General features: G+C 46.8%; 1 protein-coding gene across 1 annotated transcript in view; it reads left to right on the top strand.

The window, feature by feature from the left end:
* The first annotated feature begins 424 nt into the window (after window positions 1–424).
* The window catches only part of LOC135401688 (venom metalloproteinase antarease TserMP_A-like), a 52,649-nt gene continuing 26,962 nt past the window's right edge, over window positions 425–26,111 (top strand). Inside the window, exons 1-9 of the mRNA XM_064634211.1 lie at window positions 425–549; window positions 682–854; window positions 12,828–12,917; window positions 13,008–13,137; window positions 13,194–13,250; window positions 19,142–19,231; window positions 22,202–22,323; window positions 22,417–22,491; window positions 24,983–25,119. Coding sequence (XP_064490281.1) covers window positions 486–549; window positions 682–854; window positions 12,828–12,917; window positions 13,008–13,137; window positions 13,194–13,250; window positions 19,142–19,231; window positions 22,202–22,323; window positions 22,417–22,491; window positions 24,983–25,119 — 938 coding nt within the window. The 5' untranslated portion in view covers window positions 425–485. The remainder of the gene's footprint in view (window positions 550–681; window positions 855–12,827; window positions 12,918–13,007; window positions 13,138–13,193; window positions 13,251–19,141; window positions 19,232–22,201; window positions 22,324–22,416; window positions 22,492–24,982; window positions 25,120–26,111) is intronic.

Genomic DNA, 26,111 nt, shown 5'->3' with positions numbered 1-26,111 from the left:
TGAGTAAAAAACAGATACTGCTTCTTCATGAGTAGCACCTGTTTTTTAGTCAAGCATCTGAAAAGTAGCGCTTGTTTCTCTTTTATCGCTCCCTTTCAATAAAATTTCTGGACATGTTAGAGCAAAAACCCTGCATATATTTCGTTCGAATTCAAATGTACGACTTCTGCACCTTGTTCGTCACCGTACCCCACAACGTCTACTGTCCTAGCTTACTCTGGAAATGTCAGAATACAGTCGACACTCAGCAAAAGTTAAAGTGCAACGAGGCATAATACGCACGTCGATGAGGTAATCAATCACGCGCATAATAGTTGCCATGTCTCCCGCCTTTTCACACTCCCCAGCATGGAGCCTGTGTATTTATTTATTTATTTATCTTTTTTTTTCGTTATCACGCGTACTTCCGTATCTGACAGCAGCATTCTGACTGAAAGCCACAGCTGAGAAACTACAGTGAGGAACATTGGCTTCCAAGTGTTGCCATGAGTAAGGACCTCGCATGCTTGGTGTTGGTGATTTCACTGACATCATGTGAAGCCTTGACATGTAAGTGCCGTCCTTTTGCTATTGTAGAACGCACATGGTCAAGACACACGGGGTAGACGCATTCTGCTAGGGCTACATGCTGATACAGCGGGTTAGATATATTTTTCTAGTCCTTTCAATAATGTTTTCCAGTGACTTCAAAACAAGTGGTGTATCCTCATCTAGTAGAAGGTCGAACGAATGACGGCCCAAAAGTGTTGATGATTAAAGATGATTTGACGCTAAACCTACTGCCGAGCAAAGTGTTCTCGGATGTAGTCACTGTGTCCTCGTTCAGAAAAGACGGCACGCCGCTGCGTTACCAGGTACGTTCTCTATGATATACACGGTTCGCCAAGATAAACTTCGGGGTTTGTAACGAAGATAAAACCAATAAGAACAGTGTCGGAAAGCTAAAGTAGATGTTAGAGGACGTATTACGCCCCAAAATGTTTTGTCGATAATGCCGCTTGGTCTGTTTCTCTGCGGATAAATCGTGAAAATTAAAAAACAGCCGCTGCCTCATCGGCTATACCTGTGTTTCAGCTCCTTTCCGTCAGATGGCGAAACGGTCGAGCGCGGCGCTGCAGAGGACATCGAAACCAAGTGAACATGTGGAACTGAACGCAGACTCGTACTCTGCAACGCCGCATTCGACCGTGTCGCTATCTGACCGAAAGAAGCTGAAACACAGGTATAGCCGATTAGGCAGCGGCGTTTTTTTAATTTTCACGATTTATCCGCTCGAGAAACAGACCAAGCGGCATTATCGACATAAAGTTTGGGGGCCTAGTACGTTCTCTAACATCTACTTTAGTTTTCCGACACTGTTCATATTTGTCTTATCTTCGATACAAACCCCGAAGTTTATCTTGGCGAACCCTGTACTTCAAAAATACTATAGAACCTATTCAGTCGGATAGACCCTCACCCTCATGGCGGCATCAGGTTCCGCATGATGCCTACCTACCTACTCCTGGTGCGGTGGCTGCTATCAGACCGAAAAAGCTGTCTAGTGCAGATGATGTGGCAGTATTTGACACGTACGGATATATATATATATATATACTCATTGAACGATGCGACAGCACCAGAGGACACGTGTTTCGCCGTGTTTGCGGCTCGTCGGCCCTGGGTAGCTGCGCATCGTTCCGAATTGGCAAACCAGGGGTCACTCAGCGAGCGATATACGCCAATTCGGAACGATGCGCAGCTACCCAGGGCCGACGAGCCGCAAACACGGCGAAACACGTGTCCTCTGGTGCTGTCGCATCGTTCAATGAGTATCTGTTTCTCTACGTGCAGCCATAGAAGCCATCTTAACTGTAAGTTTGAATTTCAAACACGTCTAGCATCATTTACATATTTTTTTAATGGCTTTTCCCCCTCTTTATAATTCACTGGCTTGCACTGTGGCATTGAGGAGTGCTCGGTCACCCTCCCAGGTGTATATCGCTCGCTGAGTGACCCCTGGTTTGCCAATTCGGAACGATGCGCAGCTACCCAGGGCCGACGAGCCGCAAACACGGCGAAACACGTGTCCTCTGGTGCTGTCGCATCGTTCAATGAGTATCTGTTTCTCTACGTGCAGCCATAGGAGCCACCTTAACTGTAAGTTTGAATTTCAAACACGTCTAGCATCATTTACATATTTTTTTAATGGCTTTTCCCCCTTCTTTATATATATATATATATATATATATACACATACTTAATAAATAACTTCCCCCTACTCCCTACTTCAGTCTCTGGTGTCTTTTCTCCCCTATCATATATACACATATATATATATATATATGTCCGTACGTGTCCGTACGTGGCAACGTGTCATTGAATTATAATAAAGGAAACTACGTAACCTAGAATCATGCGGTCAACGCCATTTGTGCTTACTGTGTTTTTGCCACCTTTGCCACCTCAAGATGTGAATATGATGTAACGTAAGTTTTATTATGTAATATTTTACGAACTGAACTCGGAAAACTGCCAAGTATAGGTCACGTTTTTACCCCACCAGTGCCGGAGCGTGCCGAATTTACTTAAATTCATGACACTTTACAGGGATATTGAGGAACTATCCCATCGGGGAATAATTGCAGGCCATCACGGAAGGTGTTGCGATTTTCAGCGGCAGCTGTTAGTGACTTTTGCTGACGCTGCCGTAGCGTTTGACATTGGCGTCGCAACACTTTCGGTGACGGTCTGCAAATTTGTTTGCAAAATGTTTGTGATACGTTTGCGGAAAGGTTATTAAAGGGACGATGAAAGGATATTTGACAAGCCTACTATCATTTGCAATTTGTTCTTCTGTACTAAAGCATTCACCCTGTGAAATGCGAACTTGAAAATCGTCCAAACAGCGAAAATACTCGATATTAATCTCTGCCGTGAACGGCGGCTGCTACGACCCGCCTGCGATGGGAACTGGCCGTGACATCATACACAGGGGATGTTGCCGATTCGCGGACGGCCCTTTGCGTCAAATTGCAAAATTTGCAAGCAAGCCTACAAACTGCGCCATGAAATATGTTTTAATTTGAACTCGAGCTAAGATCTTATATAATCGTTGACCCACAATCCTACCAGAAGTGTAATGTGTACAGTGATTTATCCAGACCCCGTACACCCCCTAACATCTCCCCCAAAATCTGGAGGAAACCCCCTAAACTTTGTGAGATTGCGCAATATTTCGTCAAAAGCCTGTAAATACACCCCCTTGCTGACCCCCACCCCCCACCCCAACAACGAAATTCTGGATAAACCACTGGATGTGTAGCCAGTGATTGTGTCAGTATGGTCACCGGAGCACCTTTTCCTGTCTGAGCTTCATCGTCAGAAAATGTCTTTTGGGAGCTGCTGCGTACGGAACGATTCCTAGACACCTGTGTGCGTCGCATAATCTCTTCCTCTATCGCTGACAATTCGCGTTTCGCCATATTTTTGCTGATTTCGACGGCAGATGTACGACGTCGTTGTTGTCCAAACCGAAACCATGCACCCACTTGGTCCCGCGTGGTGTGTGCTCCCGGTCGTCCATAATTGGTTGAGAGGACTGGACGTTGATGACGTAGGCTCGCTCGGAACGGATGTATCCGGCGGTCACGCCCCGCTATTCTCGCGTGGTAACTGCGCCCCAAGCGCACTGAATACGGTTAAAAGTCGATGTGAATAGTAGGGCGGGAAAGATCGGCAGAACCAGAGATACTGGTGACCATCGGTATCCCCCTCCGCTCCAGATAGAGAGATATTTGGAGCAAGATACTCAGCGCCAAGGAGGAGCGCGCGCTAAGACCGCCCACGCGTTTCGCGGCCGCGCGTCGCGTACAGAGCGCTTTCCTTCTCGCGTTTGAACATGCATCAACACGCAAAGTACATAACCACCAACCAAAATGCATATTATTCCCTTTCCACATCATTTATTACATCCCCGAACGAGGAGTGTTTTCCTACCCCACTTAACATAGCATACTTTCCTCCTTACGACTGCAATCAACAGACATACACATTTGTACAGGTGAAAAATATTTTATTATTGCCAATTAAAGCCAATGGTACTGGGGATTCCCAATTACGTTGCCAATTGTGTTGCCAATCTGCGTCAAGGAGAAAACCCCAGCGGAAAAACCTTCACACCTGAAACAGAATAAACATACAGGACAACAAAGATGCTACAGGATGGCAATTAAATCATGAGAACAGAACATACTCACACATTTTCTTCGTTGATTTGGCAGCTTCCATAACGGTATGAATCGATGGCACTGAGTTGATAACGTTTATCATCATAGGGCATGAGAGCAAGCTTCGTATTCACCAAGGTATACATGCACTGACGTTTGCTACATATTGATCTTTGCATATGAGATACCTTTTCACTATTGAACAACACATTTTTATACACATCATGAAGCAAATGCTTACGGAGTGTATCCTTCTTCACTCCTTTTGCTCTAGCTATTTGATCATCACCAACCAACTTTATCGAATACATTTTAGCCTTTAGAGCAACCACCTCCTCAATTATACGACCGCCAGTCTCACACTTGAATCTAAACAACTTACCCTTATTTTTGTCACTGTACAATGTATGATTTCCAGGATATGATGACAGGTCCAGATGTTCATCTACAATTTTCTTCAGTTCACCTTTATAATCGTCAGTCATCAACTCTAGAACAAAACTATCAGTGTACATGGGAATGACTGTACGGGAGAGCTTGCTCTGTGGAGTATACAATACAGGAACTCATACATGACATACTTTTAGTGCTCGACCACGCAGAATCCAATCTGCAATGGAAAGTTACATTTGATTGTTCTCTTTCTCATCTCATACAGCACACAATTCTGAGAGAGAATTTCGAAATGAATACAGTCATTCGAATCGCTATACCGCTCAGCCTCCTCTAGACTAAAGGCTACATTAATGTTCCTGAAACGAGAAGGATTAAGATGATTTCTTCCAGAATACTATTTACAGAGAGCTTCATCAAGGTCTTCTCAAACTCTGTTTGTGCTGCTCTACGACACTCGATGTTGATCATGATATATGGTTCAAATATCTTACTCTGCTTGAATTGTAGTATTTTATGAATCTTGCTCACTTTCATATCCAATCTATAGTACAACCCTAGCAAGCGATAGTGCACAACATACCCGGCTTTGTCCATACATCTGAGAAGCAACTTCTCTTGAGTGGATGTCCTGTAATTAAATTGCTCAGTTAGTTGATGTTGGTACGTCGACAGCCAACTTGAGTCCACCTTTTGCCAGTGGGAAATACCGTGTCTTCCCATGCAACTCTGGATGGTACACTAGATCACATACATATATATAACCGATGGCTGCATCCTCTGGATGATTAACAAAATCGATACTTGAGAACTTTTCTTCAGGCACCCATTCGACCCCTCCAACCGGAAGGCACTTTGCGAGACAACCACCATACAAAGAATTGGAGTCATAGTAGGCCAAATAGCTCGATGGTGTTTCTTCATCGTAGCCAGGGCAATGCTTATTGTTAGCTCCAGCGTAGCGTTTTGATTGCTGGCAAATACCTCCACGAATGGAGTCCTCAATTGTACGGTACATTTCTTCATCAGTGAAGAGCTCTATTTCCGTTGAATTGTGCTTCAGAGAAGCCTGCCAGCTGAAACCTAGAAAACTCACAGAGCAAAGCACTTTCAACCGATATGTCTTCAAGGATAGAAACCCAAAATGCTGCATTACATCAATCAACAACAATGTGTCACATAACAAATAAAGGTTGTTGTAATCGGCGAGACTCCTGCAAGAAAAGTGATTAAATATATCCTGTGCATATAAGGCATAGTCGTCGTCGCTCACAGGTGTCCTAGTTAGATCATTAAAAAAAAGCTTCCTTGGGTGGAGGACTTTCCTCCTTGTACACATCAAAGCTCTTACTGAAAGAATACAAAGAGACACCTTTCCGAGTGAGTCGGAGAAAATATTCGCCATATACCTGCTTCAGACACTTGAATGCCTGAACACCCTCAGAAACCATTAAACTGTCAACAAGACAGGACAGTGATTGATTCAAATACTGAGCAGTGTCACGGAAAATGAGATTACGATACTCAAAGTTCCGTATTTTCTCACTGCTTGTTGCAATAAGTTTGGGTGTTCGTTTCCATTTCATGGCATGGAAGCCACAAAGCAGAGAAGAAATGTCGTAGGCCAAATTGTGAACCAACACGGGTATCTTGCTCTTATTTGCACAACCGACATTGCATTCATTGCACAAAGAGGCTAAAAAGTTTGCGCCATCATACCTGTTTGTTTGCGCTTAGAGGGAGTCCCATGAAACGTGTAACTGAATTATAATAAAAGACTACGCCACCTCCAATCATGTGGTCAACGCAATTTGTTCTTATACTAGGTTTTTGCGACCTCCTGTTTTGAATGTCCTCTGACGTAAGTTTCATTATGCCATTTTTTAGGAACTGAACTAGAAAATTTGCCAAGTGAAGGTCGCTTTTTTAATCCACCAATGTGAAGCGCGTGCCGAATTTACTCAAGTTTCGTGATAATTCACACGGATATTCGGGAGTTTTAGGAAATCGTAAGCGCGCTCCGATTCCGACTCCGTATGGATGTCAGTCAATCGGATATCAGCCACGTAATGTCAGCCAGTCCAAAGGAGTCAGGCGATTGGCTTATCATATTTTCCGATACGTTATCGTGAAACTTGTACGTTTTCCTAAAACTCCCTATTGGGGAGCTATCCCATCGGAAAAGTTAGCCGAACATCATCCGTTTCGGAGCGCCCCGAGCCTACCGCTCGACAACCCGTCTTCTTTTCAGTCTAACTAAATGAGGTTGCTAAAGTCGACCCACAGGGGGATACTTGAAAGAGATAAGACATGCATGGCTTATCGCATCTGACTTCCATTGATATCATGCCCTCCCCTCTTAGTTTCAAAAACTCACTTTTTCTACTATCCCTCTGAAGGGTGGGCTAGCAATATCTGTTCGCCGGACTGACAACGACGGCGCTCGAAAATGTTTAGAAATCCCGAAATCCCCGGATTGTAAAAACGGCTCGGGATTCCGAACCCTAGATGCAGCTAACGCAGCAGCGGGAGCGGAGTTACCCACGGTTTTGGCAGTCGTTTTTCATTCTGTAAGTGCGGTTCTACATTCTTAGCCTGCATAAAAGTGGTACCATTGGAAAGATAACGTGCTACTCCATCAGTGAGATTTTTTAGTCAAAATCGGAGCAGGTGTTTTTGAAGAACAGGCTTACGAATACGGTGCATTTTTCCGAGGCATGGTCTATTCTAACGCATATTACACCTCTCCGGTAGAGCATGAGAGAACTGATGATCTGAGGCTGGAACAACATAGAAGGGACAATCACATACAAGGCCTCAAGTTGCCTAAGAAATTTGAAAGTCACTGAAAGGTTAGCCAGCTGTAGGACTCGAACCCACATCTTCTGGATTACCGGTCCAGGGCTCTACCAATTGAGCTAAGCTCACACGCCGTCTCAGCGACTTCCAGGGTGCGTCATCTGAAGGGTCAAACCAGTCACTCTCTCTCACTCATCCTCCTTTCAGGAGTGGTACCAGGTACCACTCCTCATCAAGCCCTCTTGCTGTAGAGTATTGACTGATAACCGCAGCATCGCGCAGACGAGACTACTCTCGCAGCTTCGGCGGTCTTCGAGACCATCCAGACCTTCTAAGGCAGTACCACGACACGATTTGCGAATATTTCATTGAAGGTCACGCAGAGAAAGCAACGGATGTACCTCATGAGAACCTCTACTATCTTCCTCACCATGCTGTAATGCGGAAGGAAGCAGTGACAACAAAGGTTCGCGAGGTATTCGACGCTTCCTCACACGTAAACCAAGTACTGCATAAGGGGCCCAACATCAACGCAGACTTACTGCTTCAGTTGGTGTCCTTCCGTTGTTATCCTATCATTCTCACTGCCGATATCCGGAAAGCATACCTGCAGCTCCTGTGTGTCGGCGGTCGACTAGCTGAGCTTCTTGATTCAGACAGCTTGAAACATCCTATCATCCTACCAAACACGCACTGTTCACGCATCACACAGTGATGCACACACATGTACGCTTGTGCCAAGCAGGGGTCCAGGCGACGTTGCTTGACCTGCGCAGTCGCTTTTGGATTCTGAAGGGGCGTCAGGCAGTGAAGGGTGTCATCGCTAGGCGCTTCGTATGCCGCCGCATGAAGCTTCGACCAGAGCACGCTTCATTCGCTCCACTTCCGCGTGACCGTATAACAGAGTCCGGCCCATTCCATGTCATCGGCGTGGATTTCTGTGGCCCCCTTTATGTCAAGCAGGGTCCCAGTGTCACGAAGAGCTACGTCGCTCCTTTTACGTGCGCCGTCACACGAGCCGTCCACCTGGAACTTGTTATGGACATGACCACTGCCTCGTTCCTGCTCGCCTTTCGGCGCTTCATCGCGTGACGCGGCGTCCCATCCGTAGTCTATTCGGATAACGCCCGGACATTCCAAAGATGCGCCGGTATCCTCGCTCTCCTGCCCGCCGAGGATGCGCAAAACTTTGCCGTTCAATGTTCAATGTTCCCTACGCACCTTGGTGGGGCGGGTGGTGGGAGCGGATGATTCGGACCATGAAAGGTGCACTGAAGGTCTCACTTGGACTAAAGCGTCAGACCTTTGAAGGGCTCACCACGTTGCTCCACGAAATTGAAGCAGTGATAAATAGTAGGCCGCTAACCGGAGTGAGTTCTGACCCCAACGAAGCGCCACCAATTATGCCTTCGTACTTCTTAACCGGCGGCAGATCAATCCAGCTCCCGGCAACCCCAGAACAGGAGCGGGTTGGGACAACGACTCTGCACAGGCTCAGGGAAGAGCAGTTGCAAGCTATCACGATGTTTTGGCGGCCATGGAAGAGAGAGTACCTCCTCCAGCTGCGCTCCGCCCACGAAAGTTCCCGCGGTGACCCAACGGCATTGATAGTGGGTGATGTAGTCATCGTGGAGGATGACTCAACACCACGGCTCCTCTGGAAAACGGCAATCATAACCGCCAGTCACCCAGGTCGAGACGGCGTCGCAAGAGCATTCACGCTAAGACTGCCGAACAAACGACATATCGTACGCCCTGCGCAGCGGCTCTACTTGCTCGAAGCCAGCGCAGATCCTGGCCCCGGGGAGGATGTTAAAGATTGAGAACGAAGAGGAGAATGGGGACGCGGGGGGCTCGCGCTTGGTCCATTTCTTTTTTTTTTTGGCTGAGCTACGGTTCAGTGGACGGTCAGTAAAGTCAGCTGCTGGTATCGGGTCTGGTCTCCCTTTTTCTACATTATTTGAGTAAGAGTGAAAGGAGGATGAGTGAGAGAGAGTGACTGGTTTGTCCCTTCAGATGACGCACTCTGGAAGTCGCTGAGAAGGCGTGTGAGCTTAGCTCAACTGGTAGAGCCCTGGACCGGTAACCCAGAAGATGTGGTTTCGAGTCCTACAGCTGGCTAAGCTTTCAGTGACTTTCATCTTTCATCGTTAATTTCTGAGGCAACTTGACGCCTTGTATGTGATTGTCCCTTCTATGTTATTCCAGCCTCAGAACATCAGTTCTCTCATGTTCAACATTTGCCGCTTGCGTCGATCCCTGTCGTATGAATATATGTATGAGTGTGCAAAAATGTAAGAGTGAAAGGAGGATGAGTGAGAGAGAGTGACTGGTTTGTCCCTTCAGATGACGCACCCTGGAAGTCGCTGACAAGGCGTGTGAGCTTAGCTCAATTGGTAGAGCCCTGGACCAGTAATCCAGAAGATGTGGGTTCGAGTCCTACAGCTGGCTAACCTTTCAGTGACTTTCAAATTCATCGTTAATTTCTTAGGTAACTTGGGGCCTTGTATGTGATTGTCCCTTCTATGTTGTTCCAGCCTCAGAACATCAGTTCTGTCATGTTCAACATTTGCCGCTTGCGTTGATCCCTGTCGTATGAATGTGTGTATGAGTGTGCAAAAATGTAAGAGTGAAAGGAGGATGAGTGAGAGAGAGTGACTGGTTTGTCCCTTCAGATGACGCACCCTGGAAGTCGCTGACAAGGCGTGTGAGCTTAGCTCAATTGGTAGAGCCCTGGACCAGTAATCCAGAAGATGTGGGTTCGAGTCTTACAGCTGTCTAACCTTTCAGTGACTTTCAAATTCATCGTTAATTTCTTAGGTAACTTGGGGCCTTGTATGTGATTGTCCCTTCTATGTTGTTCCAGCCTCAGAACATCAGTTCTGTCATGTTCAACATTTGCCGCTTGCGTTGATCCCTGTCGTATGAATGTGTGTATGAGTGTGCAAAAATGTAAGAGTGAAAGGAGGATGAGTGAGGGAGAGTGACTGGTTTGTCCCTTCAGATGACGCACCCTGGAATTCCCTGAGAAGGCGTGTGAGCTTAGCTCAATTGGACCGGTAATCCAGAAGATATGGGTTCGAGTCCTACAGCTGGCTAACCTTTCAGTGACTTTCAAATTTCATCACTCTCCGGTACAGTTAACAAGTAAACAAAATGCATCGCTAAAAAGAGCAAGAAATGAGCTTAATTTTTAATATAAAATTTGTTTGTTCGAGATGTATACTTCATTTGTAAACCGACTGCAAACATTGACAGAAATCGCACTACGTAGCATTTTTGCGATAATTTGTAAAACGAAGTACGCACAAGTTTTAATAATTTTTTGCATAGAGTAACAGCCTGTTGTGCATAGAATGTATGGGAAAAAATTGACTGTGTGGCTTCTCTACGGGGCGACTGAGGTGCTCCCAAAGTGCAGGGAGAGCGCAGTTTGGGCACGCGCTGTTCTTAACGCAGGTTGACATTTCATTTTTTTATTTCACAACCGCTGCACCTAGGACTCAAAGATTGGTGAACTTGTTCATCACACACGATGTGCTTTCACATAAAAAATAATGAATATCGAAGAACCCAAGAGGACAGCCTTGCCTGAATTGAGATGAAAAACCCATTTACAACGCAATGCGGGTAGGGTCACAGAGGGCTGTGAAGTTCGAATTTTTTCTGCACTACTTCCATTTTTTTTAATCTCTCATCCACTCGACGTGTTTCGTGCAGATTCTGATGATCATATGCGACTTCTAACGGCAAGCTGAGTGCATTATAGTCGAAGCTACCGCCGGCCGACGCCAGAAGTAGACGCGTGCTCTACTCGTTGGATGACGGCTGGCGCATTTCAGCGCCGCCGTCCGGCCACGTTTCCCCTCATACCGTCGAATTATAACCTGAACGACTGCCGCTGGCGTCACTGTCGAGCGCTGTTCCGCCCAGTTCTGTCGGGCTGTAGATCAGCCTTTACGATATCACTCTGCTGTCCGCAACACGATGTCTCCAGCTTGTGGCGGAGCCATCCCCTAATACGTGGCCTCCCCTTAGACACGATTTTGTTAAAGCTCCATCGTGTGCGACACTGCCAATAGGGGATCGCTTCTCGACGAACTGTATAACACAGACAATCGAGTCACGGACATCACTTTATGTGATATAAACTATGGAGCCCATATAGCTTACAAGTTTTGAAGGCGATGTCTGCAACATGGAAAGCTCTGCCTTTCGATGACAATACTCAACATATTTGTATTGTAAAGGAAGAGACGTGCTACCAAGCCCTCATAAACAATATCATTGAGGCAGCATTCATGTTGGCATCGGTTCAAGGCCCCTGATCCAATATCATGATACACTGTCGCGCGCAGCTTTTATGCCTGGAATTTCTAATCGACACTAGTCCCCTTTGCACTTGTGGCGGCCATAGCCACGGAGTGAAGAAGCAAGTTCATTCACCTGCAGGAATCTCGCATTAAAACAAATTCTCCTGCCGTTCGTGACTCCTGTGGTTGCGGGTTATTTAGCTTCACACACTCATTAACAGAAGTGGACTCAGTACTATGACATTGATGCCTTTGCACACTAACATTACTGACCATGAGGCTTCATGTCATACGATGACTTGGATGTACTATCATTATTCGCCCACTACCTCATCGTTTCGTATCTCATAATAACCGGTGCAGTAATGTAGCCAGAAAAATATTTCGGGAGGGGTTCTATGGAACCTTTACAAGGAGAAGATAATTTCGTCCCCGCTTTCCCTCTCCAACAACATCGATCAACACCAACATCAACATGTTTATTTCGTGATTATGATTTTGTGATTATGATTCCACTCCTGCTAACAGTGGAAGGTGGCGAAAGTGGAGATGTGCTTCGCTGGAACAGATGTGCAAAATCAGTTACTGCATGCTGGAGGCTAGAGGGTGGTGTTACCGTAAAAAGACCCATACGCCTTCTACACCCCTGAGAGGTGGTGTAGGATTGAAAAAATGCCTCAGTCATTTTGCAGAGGGAATGTGTTACAGACAGAAGAAGAAGCCTTGCTTGAAGAGGGAAGGATTGGAACGTATTTGCGTGGGACGTTTTTCTTTTCTTCTGTTCTTTCATTTTTCTTTCTTTTTCGTGTGGGGGCGGGGGTGGTTACGAAACTTCGAGCTCGTTGAGCTACCAATAAAATTGCTGGTTTTGCAAAACTCGAATGCATTATGAAAGGTACAATTTTCGGCGGTCGGGAGGGGGAAGGTCTGAATCCCCGGAAACCCGCGCTGACACCGCGAGTGAACCGGTTCACCCTGATGGAGTACGGCACGACTTAATTGACATATTTTATCAGTCATCGATCACTATAAGTACTTCTTGTTGTCAACGTGTATTCCACATCCATTTGGCAAGACACGTGCAGATAAAAGTAACGAGGAATACTTTCGACAGTTTAAGGGAGCCAAGTATGAAGAGGGACTTCACCATGACTCTGAGAAACTGGCCTCAGTTTTCATAAGCTACGGCGATGGATTGCAAGTGGTAAAGGATATCAGCAGTTTTTTTGTTTTTTTAAATGTCCAACGTTGGATGCGTGGCATTTTCGTCACTGTCACATTTCATTTTGAATAGGAGGGCATAGTTAGTCCTTCTTTTGCTATCAAGCCCATGAAGGCCAGAGAGCGTTCACCAGAGGGTCATGTGGCTCATCAGCTGTTTCACATCGACGACAGCAGCGGCGGTTACAAGGTCATGGACTACGGTAAGAAATCCTCATTGTATTTCGGCGTCCTACATCACGGCTGAGTTTGTTTCCAGTTGTTCCAAGAGATCCCAAAGAACAAGGTTACAGTGCACTTGAAGATTCGAATTCTGGTAAGTTATAGTTCCCATTTTCCTATATTTTTAACGTTCCTGTTCACGAATATACCCAGCACACTACGCAAGATATTGCTTGGTGCGACAGGTTTAAAATTGGGTGAAGTAAATGCAATGTTAAAAAATCATTTTGTCATGCCGTGCTTCATGGCGTCTCACGATACTGTCGGCACATGGCAACATGTTCTCTTATCCAGGAAGGGCAGTGCCCCGAATTGTGCACAATGAGTGTAAATGATGTTTAGAACGCGTCGATATGACCGAGCGGCAAGTTCTACAGGAAAATGGGCAAGAGACACACAGGGAATCGGAACTTCCCCAGCTCATCCGGCAGGGACATCAGCGCAGGCATCAGTGAAGAAGGCTCGAGAGCGGTCACATGCTTGCGAAAGTCTATAGGAACGGGCTAGGCACTCTGTTCTCTCACGTCTAGGTCTACGCTGAAACAGGAAGAAAACAGTTATTGCCCCTCGATATTTATGTGCAGAACAATGCGTACGTAATGAACTGCATCAAAGTGTCACAAGCCCCTTGAAAAAATTACTTAAGGAGTATCGCATCCTGAAAAGTGTGTAAGAGACCGGTACGGTAATGTTCGGCATGATTTCACGGTCTACTTGGCCAAGTTTGTTGTCCGGGAACAGCTTACTTATTATATAAACGAGTTTTCAGAATTCGCATTCCCTCTGCAGCTTAGTCAGAATGTGAAAGCCGGGCACACGAAAGGAAGCGCAGCTCAGGTGATTGTCTCCGAGGTCGTCTGCTTCACGTTCGCACCGCAATGCAAGTAATAAGTGAAAAGACCTAGGTAAATACGCCGACTTTCGCTTACCAGTGTGAGTGCTGGCGTGACCATGTTCCGTGGAATATGGCGTTACGCCCCAGTCTGTACAAACAGGTAGGACGCTAATCAAAAAGTAGATCCCACGAGGCGATCTCAGACTTTACCATGACATACAGACGCCATCACTGCCGCAGGGCAGTCGGAAGGCAAGAATGCTCTCAATAACCGCCGTCTGCTTTTGCCATGCCTTACATCAAACTGCGCAGAAACAACTCCTCAAATTCGCGTCGGATATTGGCGCTATTGCCTGTAATGAAAGAGGAGTAAAATGACACTATAGTTTCAGAATCGTCTGCGACGGATGCGACAGTTCCTTTAAAGAAAATCCGTTTTTCCCAACGAATTCAGATACGTTAATGTTAATTAACATACGTTAACAAATCAACCATGTCAATCCTGGTCCGGCTCATGGCAGGAGAAAGTGTGGCCCCCAGGTTCATGAGACCGCTGCAGGACCTACAGATCGGCTGCGAAGCTACATTAATAAAGCGCGCCGGTGGGGTGTGTGCTTTGACCTGATGAAGCGTTATCGTCAGGCGTTATCCAGATGTGACGCCGATGTGTCTCATAGAAACTTGTGCACAACCTTTGAAGGCTGAGAAGAGCAGATGAATCGTGGTGGCCAGGAGCTTCATTCTCTTCAACATTTCTCTGCGGGTCACCTGAGAGAGCCTGTAGTTGACGTTCCCGGTGCCGGCTGTTGTCTGTGGTTTTTCCTGTGTTTTCCTCAGATGCTGTCAAACATATGTCGGCACAGTTGAATTAAAGTCGGCCCAGGACGCACATTCCCCCGGGCCTTAGTCGTGAAGTTGCCCACCACTGTGAGGCCGACAGCGGCGAGTCGTTTCACCAGCACCACCACCACGTTCCAGCCATCAGATGGAAAACCAAGACGTAGCCCGGACCTCCGTGGAGGGAATACTCTTCTGCAGATGGAAACCCATACAGTCTCAGAAAAAAAAAAAGGTGTAATAAGGTGGTAACACCATGAGTTACCACCTTATCGGCAGATTAGTTCCTTGCTTAAGGCCACATGGGGTGTAACTGCCCTCGCTACCACCTTCATGGTAGGCTGATAATATCTTGCAAACCTTGTCAATGCGTGCATTTAACACAAATGATGCGCCCTCTCAGCCGCCTTCGGTGGCTCAGCAGTAGGTAGCGTGTCCGCCTGCTGATCCCAAGATCGCGGGTTCAAACCCGGCCGAGGACGCCAGCAACTTGGAGATTTCGGCGCACGTTAAAAGGACCCCCAGGTAGGCAAAATTAATCCACTGACCCGACCACTGTGGCGTCGTTCGTGATCACCGTTGTCTCGCGACGTGAAGCCCCGAATTATTATTATTATTATTACGCCCTTCGATAGGTGGCATAGTTGCCTGCTGCATGTGGAAATGTTACACCCTTCCATGGGGTGTAACTTTGAATTTTTGGGGGGCACAACATATGAAGCAAGCCAGTTACCTCCAAAAGGTATAACTACCCTACGCTTTTTCTGAGAGTGTAAAGCGTAGACGGAAAATGAGAGATGCCGGAGTGTAGTAGATACTCGTTAACTGAAGAAAGTGCACAGGGGAGGGGGGGGGGGCATTCAGACGTAGCCGGACACACAGAAATGGGGGCTCAACACATATAGGGACAAGAGCGCAATGATGTAGAGCATGTTGGTTGGTATACGCCATGAAAAGGAACGCGACGGAAAACACAGAAACGGACAGAACAGGGTTCAACTAGCAACTGAAGTTTATTTTCGCAATCCTCCTACACCGGAACATCGCGCAAGACAAGAGCGAGCTCTAGCGGACACAGGTAGACCGATTTTTGGCTAACGTTGTTCGGGGTCTTCTCAATTAGCGTGGTCTCTGCAATCTCATAGCCTAACCTTGAAGGGTGTCTGTGGATAACCTAACTACGGTGTCGTCGGCAAGGTGTTCTACCTTCACAATTTTTGTCAAGATTATCACTCATGTCGTAGCAAAAGTGAGCACAATAAATAAAAGCGTTCTGATTACGGATCCCTGTGGCACACATGATAATACACCCAATTTACTCGAGCTTGTATCCTCCAACGGGACAAATTGTTCTACGCGTGTGCGCGCTTGCGTTCACATCAACTCATCATGCGTACCTTGAAGCGACGGTCGAATCCAGAAACCCACCTATGAAGCAGATACCACTATGTTCGGTATCGACCGACAATATACATCGCCATTTTTTTTTTTCGTTCGAAAAGTGCCGAGATATTAAATAAACGAATCGGAAATATCAACGCTGCATCCGCAGCTGCAGAGGCTCCGACGACAACGAGATCAGCGTGACGTCACTCTGTCACTCGCCACCCACTGTATGAGAAGTGAGGGGGCCTCAGTGGGGAGAGGCACTTTCCAGAAGTCCACACCGCCGCGGCATTCATTTTCTCATAGCCGCGCTATGATTGGTGGTGTAGGGAACGAAGTTTTCGCCTTTTTAGGGAGAGGGAATTCCGGCATACTCTCAACATCCGGCGTCTGCTCTTGTCATGCATTCCATCGCGTAGCAGTCAAAATTCCTCACTATTTGGCGTGCGATTGTCGATACCGCGTGATCAGTGGTCAACGAGGAATAGTAACCAAAGACGACATCAAAAGGGCAACAAAGCGAACGGCAGATGTGGAGATGAAGAAGCTCCTGGACAGTCTACACTGGAGACACCCCAGGCTTGTCGGCCCCGATGGTCCACATAAGTACACAGCCTGTAGATACATGAGCCGCACTGATGTAGCACTCATTCATCGACTCCAACTTTGCACTGCTTTCACAAGAGCTTACAGGTATAAGCTAAACATGACCGACGGCCTTACATGTAGGCAATGGCACACAAGCGAAGACGACAGTCATCTGCTAATGCACTGCACGGAAGGTGAGGGCGACAGAAAGATTCTAGAAAAGCGTCTCTCCACACTGGACAGCCGGCAACTTATCATTGCAAAGATTCTGGGTGCATTGTCTACATATGTCAAATGTCCCAAGGCGGCAGGCTGCCTGCTACAATTCCTCAAGGACGCAAACATGCGGGACTTGTGACACGTGTGCTTCCGCGAATATTTATGTTCCTGTGTTTGTGTGTGTTTTTTTTTGTGTGTGATTTTTTCGTTTTTTTTTTTTTTTTTTTGGCCCGTGTGAAGTTTTTCTTTTTTTAAGAACCCGTACTTTTTTCTGTTCGACGCTCTGCTCTTAAGGAATGCAATTGGAACGCCATCAGGACCCGTTGCTTTTTTTTTGGTATCCAGTTTTAACAAATAATTTAGAATCCATTTTCGATCTATCCTAACATCGCACATATGTCGTAAGTATAATGAGGCATAACGTAGTTATTCCTCGTGTATGCGGATTGGAAGTATTCTTTGAATTTTGAGGTAACATCAACGTTGTTTGAACATCAACTTTATCAGTCGCTGTAGCATTGCTGACTTCCAATGTCATATCTGTTGTTTTCGGGGAGGCGATATATATCCAGGGCTTCCCCGGAACGGTTTTGATGAACGATTGAAGTGTAATCCCATACACCGTTTTCCAGCCAGCCTCACGGCCAGCGGCTTTGCAGTCAGCACAAGCCAGAGCGAAGGAAATCGATACCAGGGAGGAAGCACACGCCCCGTGTGCTTTCCTTCTCTCTGGCTTGTGCTGTAAGGGCCAGTTCTCACTTGGCGACGCCCGACGCGTCGTCGTGAGCGGGCGGTGGAAAGAGACGCGCATTTTCGGAGTCGGGAGAGGAGAGACGTCGAGCCAAAAAAAACTGTCATACCGACCTTCTTTCACGACGTCGGGAGAGCTGCCGAGAACGACAGCTGGCGACCAATTAGGTGACACAGAAAGGCCACGTCTCCTGATTTTTCGTCTGCTTTGGACGACGGAATGCCACTCTGGTGGGAACATGAAAATGGGGCGAGCTGACGGGGCGGCGGAAATGCGCTTCTACTCGCTGCGCCCGCTCACGACGCTGCGTAGGGCGTCGCCAAGTGAGAACTGGCCCTAAACAGTTTTCAACGTGCTGCCCTGGCCAGACGGCGCTGCGCATTCAACGTGGCAGTGTCGATCCACGAGAAAACAGTGTATGAGACCTTTTTTTGGTAGCTTCAATATCGGGCTCAGGCCTCGAGCATGCACTGAAGTATGGTACCGCAATTGTTGCGGTGAATCACCTCATCCCATCAATATTCATGTAGTTGTTGTTTAATCCTCGATGACATATCGGTAGCTCCTAGCTCAAGGCCATCGCTCCTTTTGTTTCTAAGGAAGCGATAACACGGGGCAATTTTTTCCAGCAACTCGGAGCAACTCGAACCATCGTCTTATGACGAACTTCGAGACCGTGTTCACGCGTAGCAACTCCGTATGCTGCTCACACAAGCAACCTTACGGCAACCGGAGGCCGTGAGTGCGAATCGAGCTGATGGTGGCTTTTTTTTTCAACTGCCAATATTCAGACCTAAGTCAGTTTATCTTCACAGTTTATTCAAACCTAAGTCAGAGATCGTCATTATCTTCAAAAAATACCTATAGTATACCTTTGTGTGGCAATAGTTAAAAAAAAAAACTTTTTTTTTTTCAGCTACGCCTGCAGAATTGAACCCATGCCAGGTAGTACGGCACGAACGAAATTACGTCACGCCAATGGGGGGTCACGTGGCAGCGCTTCTGTGGCTGTTTGGCCGGTGCACGAGCAACTTCGGAAGATTCTGCTCGGCGAGCGATCCCCAGCAGCTCGAATTGTTAGAGGTTGATGGTGTAGGCCGACTGCCACCAACTCGAAAATTCTTATAGTTGCTGGAAAAAGTTGCCCCGTGTGAACGCAGGTTAAGTGCTCTTTCCGTCGACGCGGTTTTCTCTTTAGGTGGATTGTGTCCCATGTGATCCATGAAATGCTGAGAAATGACTTGTTCCAACTTGTAACGAAGTTTATGACACCTGACGAGAGTATGTCGTTGGTTGAAAAAAAAAAAGAAGACACTTTCATATGTGGGATATGCCGTTGGTGAATACTGAATGACAAACCCTATTCCAGGAATGACGGGAGATGAGGAAACAGATGCCTCACAAGCACGAGTAGCTCCCTCGGAATCTGTGGAGATATTAGAACGCATCGGTAACTCAGGTAAGGCAATATAAGGGATTCGTCACTTCGTAGGGAACTATGCCAGCAACTACGTTTCACCAGCAAAGCGTCTCAAGAAGACACAAGGAAGATAGCACATATGTAACCGATATTCAAATGAGAGTGACTTCCCAATATAATTTCGCAAGGTGATTATCCTGACTGCCCAAAGACGCTGGCTTATGACCAAGTCAAAAACTCAATAGTGTTGAGGCTCTTCTGCTCTCCGAAATTCTGGTAGGTTTAGGCGAATGTTCCATGACATTTGATGTCCGTACAATGTAACGGTTCAAGCATGCAAAGAGAGCTCCTGTCATGTCATACTACCTAAATTCTGAACGTCTTCGTCTTTCAAGATTGTATCCAGCGTCAGTACTTGCAAAGGCTTCTTCGGAATCTGTAATTTGCAATCCTGTTTCCAGGGTTAGTTTTGTGACTTCAAGATGGAAATAATTATCTGGTTTGCTCAGAATTTTCCAATTATTGTCATGCATATTCTTCACTTTCAACTTTCCATTAACGAGATTAAAGCTTAAACTTCATAACTAGGGGTCGTAGGATACCGTCTGTCTCCGAAAAACACGGTAAAACGCGGATCCTGATTTTGTACACGGAGAAAGAGAGATTCTTGTATTTAGAATCAGAAAGTCACAAGCTTTCTTCCTTTCTGTACGTCAAGAAATACGACACTTTTCCCCTTTTTTGGAGACGAGTAACGCTACTCACAGTGCCATGAATCTGAGCATTTCTTCGCTATACTTTACGACGGACCGTGGCAACTAATCGTAAACGCCCCGTAAACGGCGGATTCTCTGGATATGCGCAACAACCGATATTTTTCTACGCTGAACAAATCTGCGTAGTCGCCCAATTCGCTACTCTCATGCTTCAAGTTCTAGTTCCGTCGGCAGAAGTATATTGCTGCACTCTCAACGGGAGCGCTAACAGAGGAAAACGCTGACGAATTGCTGCAAATACATCTTAAGATTGTTACACCATAGAGCAGGCACGTTCTAGTAGAAATTATGGTGGTTGGTTTCGTGGAAGCACGTTGTAGCTGTGTGATCCGCGTGCTGCAGAAACAAATTGTGAAAGCGTGAATGCGCGTGAATTTCTGTGTTTTGTGGTATACGTGTGCCACTTCTAGACGCTGAAGCACATAGCGAGTCATGTAAAACCTGATAATGTGTATCCCATCCAGCCATCAAGCCAGATTTGATGGCATGCTATGCAACGTATCAATTTTACTGTTCCTGTACCGAGTTACGAAAGGGTGAGACTACCATGCCGGGAGTGCTATCAATGTTAACAGTGCATGTGACTTTACTCACGTCAAAACGCGGCATTTTCATTCGGTCTTTTAGCGCAGAATTCAGGTAAATCTATAGCAACCCCCGGTTGCCATCTGGCCATTCTTCTCCCGGTAGCACAGTGAAGCAGGCGTGTTTACATTATGTCGTTATAGATAACAGAGAGTGTTAGCAGACCGTCGATCACGTTACCGTGTATCTCCCGTACCTACGAGGACCGAGGGCACCTTGCATGACTTCTAAGCGAGTTGTTAGCAGACTGCTACCGGTAGCTCCGCAGGCTACAACGTCCTCCGCACCCTTCCAACGGTCCCTTTCAACGTGCGTAGATCTTGTTCCCCTGATGCCGTTGCCGTTTTCACAATGTAAATCGGCCCAACCGTTGCTCCACAGTCCTTTGTCGGAAAACCAACGTGTGTTTGTGTTTGGTTTGTTTATTTTCGGGACCGCAGGCGCTCGCGGTTCCCTCACCTTAAGCGGTAACCGCATACGACGAATTCTTGACGGAAAACCGGCCACCGTCACCGCTTTTCCGTTGAGCCGACGCAAGCAATGTGAATGTCACCGATTTCTCGACGACAGCGGTGGACAGAAAAATCCCGAGAAGAGCCGAAGCGGCCGCTCGACGGCAGCCAATAGGACTGCTCCACGCGCTATCGTTCCACGAGCGGACGTAGCGGGCTTTTCGGATGCCAGTATGACCAACCTGGGAACTGGGAAGCATGCTGTCGCCCCTCGACTGCTGTCTGAGGGCGCTTTTGTAGCGCTTGTTTTGCGAATATGATTTGACCGCAAGAGCTTCTTCTGTGTGCCACTATGACGTTTCTATGTGTAGCAAAATATTTATCGTCAATATTTAACACGGACTAACAAAACGCCCGCTAGGGTGCCACCGTGCGCCGCAGTGGAAATCTGTGCATGCGGTTCGTCCCGCCGTTTCTCCGTCGAGTTGTCGTGCTGGTGAGAAATTTGGCCGTTTTTCCGTCGAGAAATCGTCGTATACGGTTACCGCTTTATGATGTAACACAGGCAGGGGCATTCTAGGGGCTGCAGTTCGAAAATTGCCAAGTGGCCACAAAGGGAACGAATAAAGAGCTAGGGGCGTTCTTTCGGCGACTTGAGACATTGGGGGAGTGTCCGCGTCTGAAGCTTGCTTGTTGGATGGCTTTTTTTGCGGCACGAATCAACCTGACCAACGATCCGCATTGGCAAAAAAGAAAGAAAGAAAAATAAAAGACGTGGCACAGTCTGATACAGTGCGATTGGTTATCGGTTCTCGATTCGTATTAGGCAGGCAGCTGTCACATCTGAATTTTGCAACTGCAGCGCCTAGAATGCCTCTTCCTCTGTCACATCAGAAGGTGAGGGAAACGGGCGCGTCTGCGGGGCCGAAAATAAACAAACCAAAGGAAAACACATGGTGTTTCGGCAAAGGACTGTGGAGCAGCGGCTGGGCCGATTTCAATTCTGAAAACGGCACTGGCATCAGGGGAACAAGATCTACCACTGTTACGTTCGAACCGAGCCTGTATCTCTAATAGTTGAAGCTAGCTAAGAATCGTAGCTACAAGCCTGATACGTACACACATTCACAGCATGTGCAGGGGTGAAGCATCGTTTCTCTTATCACTTAACCAACAAAACGCACTTGTCCTGCCAGGTGAACGAAACGACGTGGTCTACTACCCCGAAGTTCATTTCGTCTTCCACAGCCGATATGCGAAAGTGTATAAGTACAACAAGACCAGCATTATAAGATACCTTGCCATTGTTATCAACGCCGTAAGTATTCTCTGTGTAGCTGTGACATGTGGAGGACAAAACATTTCGCGTACCGCCCTGATGAGCGACTCATAAGGAAGGTCTCTATTATAGGTGAACCTCAAGTACGATACCCTGAAGTTGCAACGAGTCCAGATAAGAATCCTTGGGCTGACAATCGAGAGAGACGTAAATTGCACTTGCTTTTTTGCTGATAAGTTCACACGTTTAAGATTTCGTCCTTTCATCCATTAGTTCATCTGGTTGAATGAGCATGGAAGTAATCTGAAAAGACATGTCAGGAGAAGTAGTCATTATGATAACAAGGATAACAAATTAAGAAACAAACACACGACTGTAACTGCAGCAATCCTGCTGCGGAAGGAAGCTTTTAATCTGGCTTATTGGAAAATTTGCCTCACTCGACTACCATTCTGCGACGTCACGTTAGCCGTCCACTAAAGTGGAACACGACTTCTGTTTCTTTATTTATTTTTGCGTAGCGCCGCAAGTCAAATGTATAGGGCTGCACAGTCGAACGGCTCCTCTCGGCTTACTCCGAACGGCTTGCTCTCGCTTCGTAGTAAAACGATTCTCAAAGGCAATAGGTAACCGGTAATTTGGTGCGGAATTGACGTCAGTGTCCTCGCTTCCGTGTCAAGCGCCTCACAGGTTCCGATAGGCAAGGTGCTTTGTGATCGCTGCGTCTTTAAAATTGGTTTCCCAGTCGCTTCAGAAGCAGTGTGAGTGGCTGTTGTGAAGGGCTGACTATTCCCTTGAGGTCTACAATGCCAGATACTGCTTGTTGCTCATCATGTATACTCAATGTTACATTACGTGCGTGTTTACCGTCGGTAAACTAGTTTATGCACACAGGTTCTCACATTTGCGCTTTACCACTTTCTAAAGATGTTTCTAGAGCCAGACACATCCACCTCCAGCACCCATAGCATACGTCGTCTGGTAGTCTAGACACGGAAGTCGGCACTTTTCCCATGATTCTTAGAAAGTACGGTTGCCCTATGGAATCGCCCGGCGGATCTGACGTCACAACACGCTACCAGAAGATGAGAGAGGTCGCTACAGCTGCGCGCATTCTCGTATAATAATTTTTCAAGAAAATGCACGCGTCCCAATGGAAATTTTTCCGACAGTTGCTGAAGGCAGTGATGCGATAACAAAGAAAAAAGTCTATGACTGTTACGACTCCTGTAACGCGAATTCCAGCGTCAGCTGAGTGTGGTTGAGTGGGGGCGCATTAAAGTTTGTGCACGCAGTGTTTATTGCAGTGTCATAACTATTCCATTGTGGTCGTTGAGGTGGTGCGATGTTGTCAGACTGAAACGCCTCCGGGTTCTCCCCGGAATGCGTAGCTATTGATTTTGACGGACGTGCCATTCTTGCTTTGGTCGGCACTGGTGCTGTTCCCTCTGGTGGCTTCTCCTTTCACCGGCCCCCTAAAGGGTAGTGCCGCCAGCGAACCTATTATGCCTTACGCAGTATGCACCGCCCGACTTACAATTAAAGACATCTGTTACCCGGCTGTTCAACAATTTTACACAACATCTAGCGCTGCAAAACTCTGCGCAATCGCCAACGCGCCGCACATAGTCCACTTCTTTCCGGTTAGCCGTTTTGTGCGGAGCACGCGGACCACGGAAATAGCAGTAGGTCTGCAGATAACAGCGGCCGCTGTAGAAAGCGTATGCTCGACGTGTCTCTCATGCTCCACATATAACGTTGGAAAAATGCAGTGTTCCCCAGATCAAGGGGAACGTTTACTGGTGCAATGTAGCGGTACCATATCTTATGGAGATCATAAAAGGTGGTCACCCCACCGTGTAAGGTCAGAGTGTTAGTATACATGGTGTTTCAGTTAAATCCGCGGGCTAAATAATTCGCGAACGGGTGCACTAATTGAAGAACTTTCTTTGTTACAAGTATCTGCAAGATGCCACCTGCAAGCTGCGCACCGTGTGGATGAGTGGGAGGCGCTCATTATTTAAATACAAATTAAAATGAGTTTCGTGGAAAAACAACTTCTAAAGCAGGGCGCCGTCGGAATTAAAATTGGTACTAACCCTTTTTGGACCGTCAGTGGACACCTTTTAGAGGAAAGTCAGCCACCGAAGCGGGTGCTTTGTCGCAGTAATTAATTGGTTTCGGTTTACATATTTTTCTCGGCGGTGAAGCGCAAAAGGATGCTCTTCAACTGCCTTATCGACCAATGAATTACGTCCTTTTAATGCCGATGGCGCCCTGGTTTAGAAGCTATGTTTTTCACAAAATTTATTTCGATTTTTATTTAAACAATGAGCGCCTCCCACTCGTTCACACGGGGCGCAGCTTGTAGGTGGTATCGGACAGATACTTGTAAAAAAGAAAGTTCTGCGATTGGTGCACCCACTCGTGAATTATTTAGTCTGGGGACTTAACTGAAGCACCCTGTATAGGCGTCATCCATTATATTGAACAACGTATGTTTCGAGATGACCTGTGCCAATACTGCGTGGCACACCCCAACGGCTGTAGCCGAGAAAAGCCTGTAGAGAAACGGCCCACCGTTTCTCCTGATATCCCTGGGGATATTAGAGGTGCAATACTTTGTCTAGTTTAGAAAATAACATTAAGGGCGCAGTCGTTATGTGTGATTCCCAAATCATTGAATGTGGTTTTACAGGTAACCAGCGAAAGCTATATTACAAAATTCGGGAAAAGCAAGTACGTCGACGCTAAAACGACATTGTCGAAAATGGCTGAACACTTTCACGCAAACAAGGACTTTAAAAGAGCTGACCTGTTCTTCCTCGTAACAAGGTAAGGGTTCCCTGTAGGTACTTGAAATACAAACATAAACAATCTATATAGAGGGTAGACGGGCAGAAATCCAGCGAACCGGTAAGGAAGTACGAACGGAATTGCCCCAGGACGAGAGCCGCCGATATTTCGAACACAGCCGTTCGAAATATCGGCGGCTGTCCTCCTGAAGAATTCCCTTCATGCTATATAGAGGGTGTTTTTTAGCCTTTAAAGGATTTTTATAGAAAAGCCACGAGGGCAAGATGGATGTCGTTTTTGCAATTTTGCTCTACGGCTAGGCGGACATCCTCTGGAAGAGAGTAAGGGTGGTTCCATAAGTTTCCGGCCCGACCAACTTTTAATAGTCATAGAGACGAAACAAGTGTTGCACTTTTCGACATGGTCACCCTTAACTTCGATGCACTTTTGACACCTTTCAACCAGCATTCTTATACCATTGAAAAAATAGTTCGAAGTTTTGTCCGCAAAATGCTAGAAAACTGCCTCTTGCACCTGACTATCGTTTTGAAATCTCCGTCCTCTGAGATCCCTCTTCAAGTTTGAGAACAGGAAGTAGTCACTCGGTGCCTAGGGTGCCTGGACTGTAGGGTGGGTGGTGGATTTCTTCGAAGCCGCATTCCTTCAGTGCAGCCTTGGCAACAGAAGCCGTGTGGACAGGGGCATTGTCGTGGAGCAACCGGACAGCTCGACTCACCCTGCCGCGTCTCTTTTCCTTGATGGCGTCTCGCAGTCGGTGCAGGAGTGAAGCATAATAAGTCGCATTCATTGTGGTGTTCCTCTCTTTGAAGTCGATGAGGAGGATCCCGTGACAATCCCAAAATATTGTTGTCATGATCTTCTGTGTGGATTGTGTGACCTTGGCTTTTCTTGGGGGTGCTTCTCCTGGTTTGCGCCATTCCATCGACCCCTTTTTCGAGAGGGGATCATAGTAGAGCACCATAGTCTCATCCCTTGTGACAATTGACTTCAATATTTCTTCTTCGTTCTCT

This window comes from Ornithodoros turicata, chromosome 1, assembly GCF_037126465.1.
Source record: "Ornithodoros turicata isolate Travis chromosome 1, ASM3712646v1, whole genome shotgun sequence".
NCBI lineage: Eukaryota > Metazoa > Arthropoda > Arachnida > Ixodida > Argasidae > Ornithodoros > Ornithodoros turicata.
This window is presented reverse-complemented; position numbering and strand designations above follow the sequence as displayed.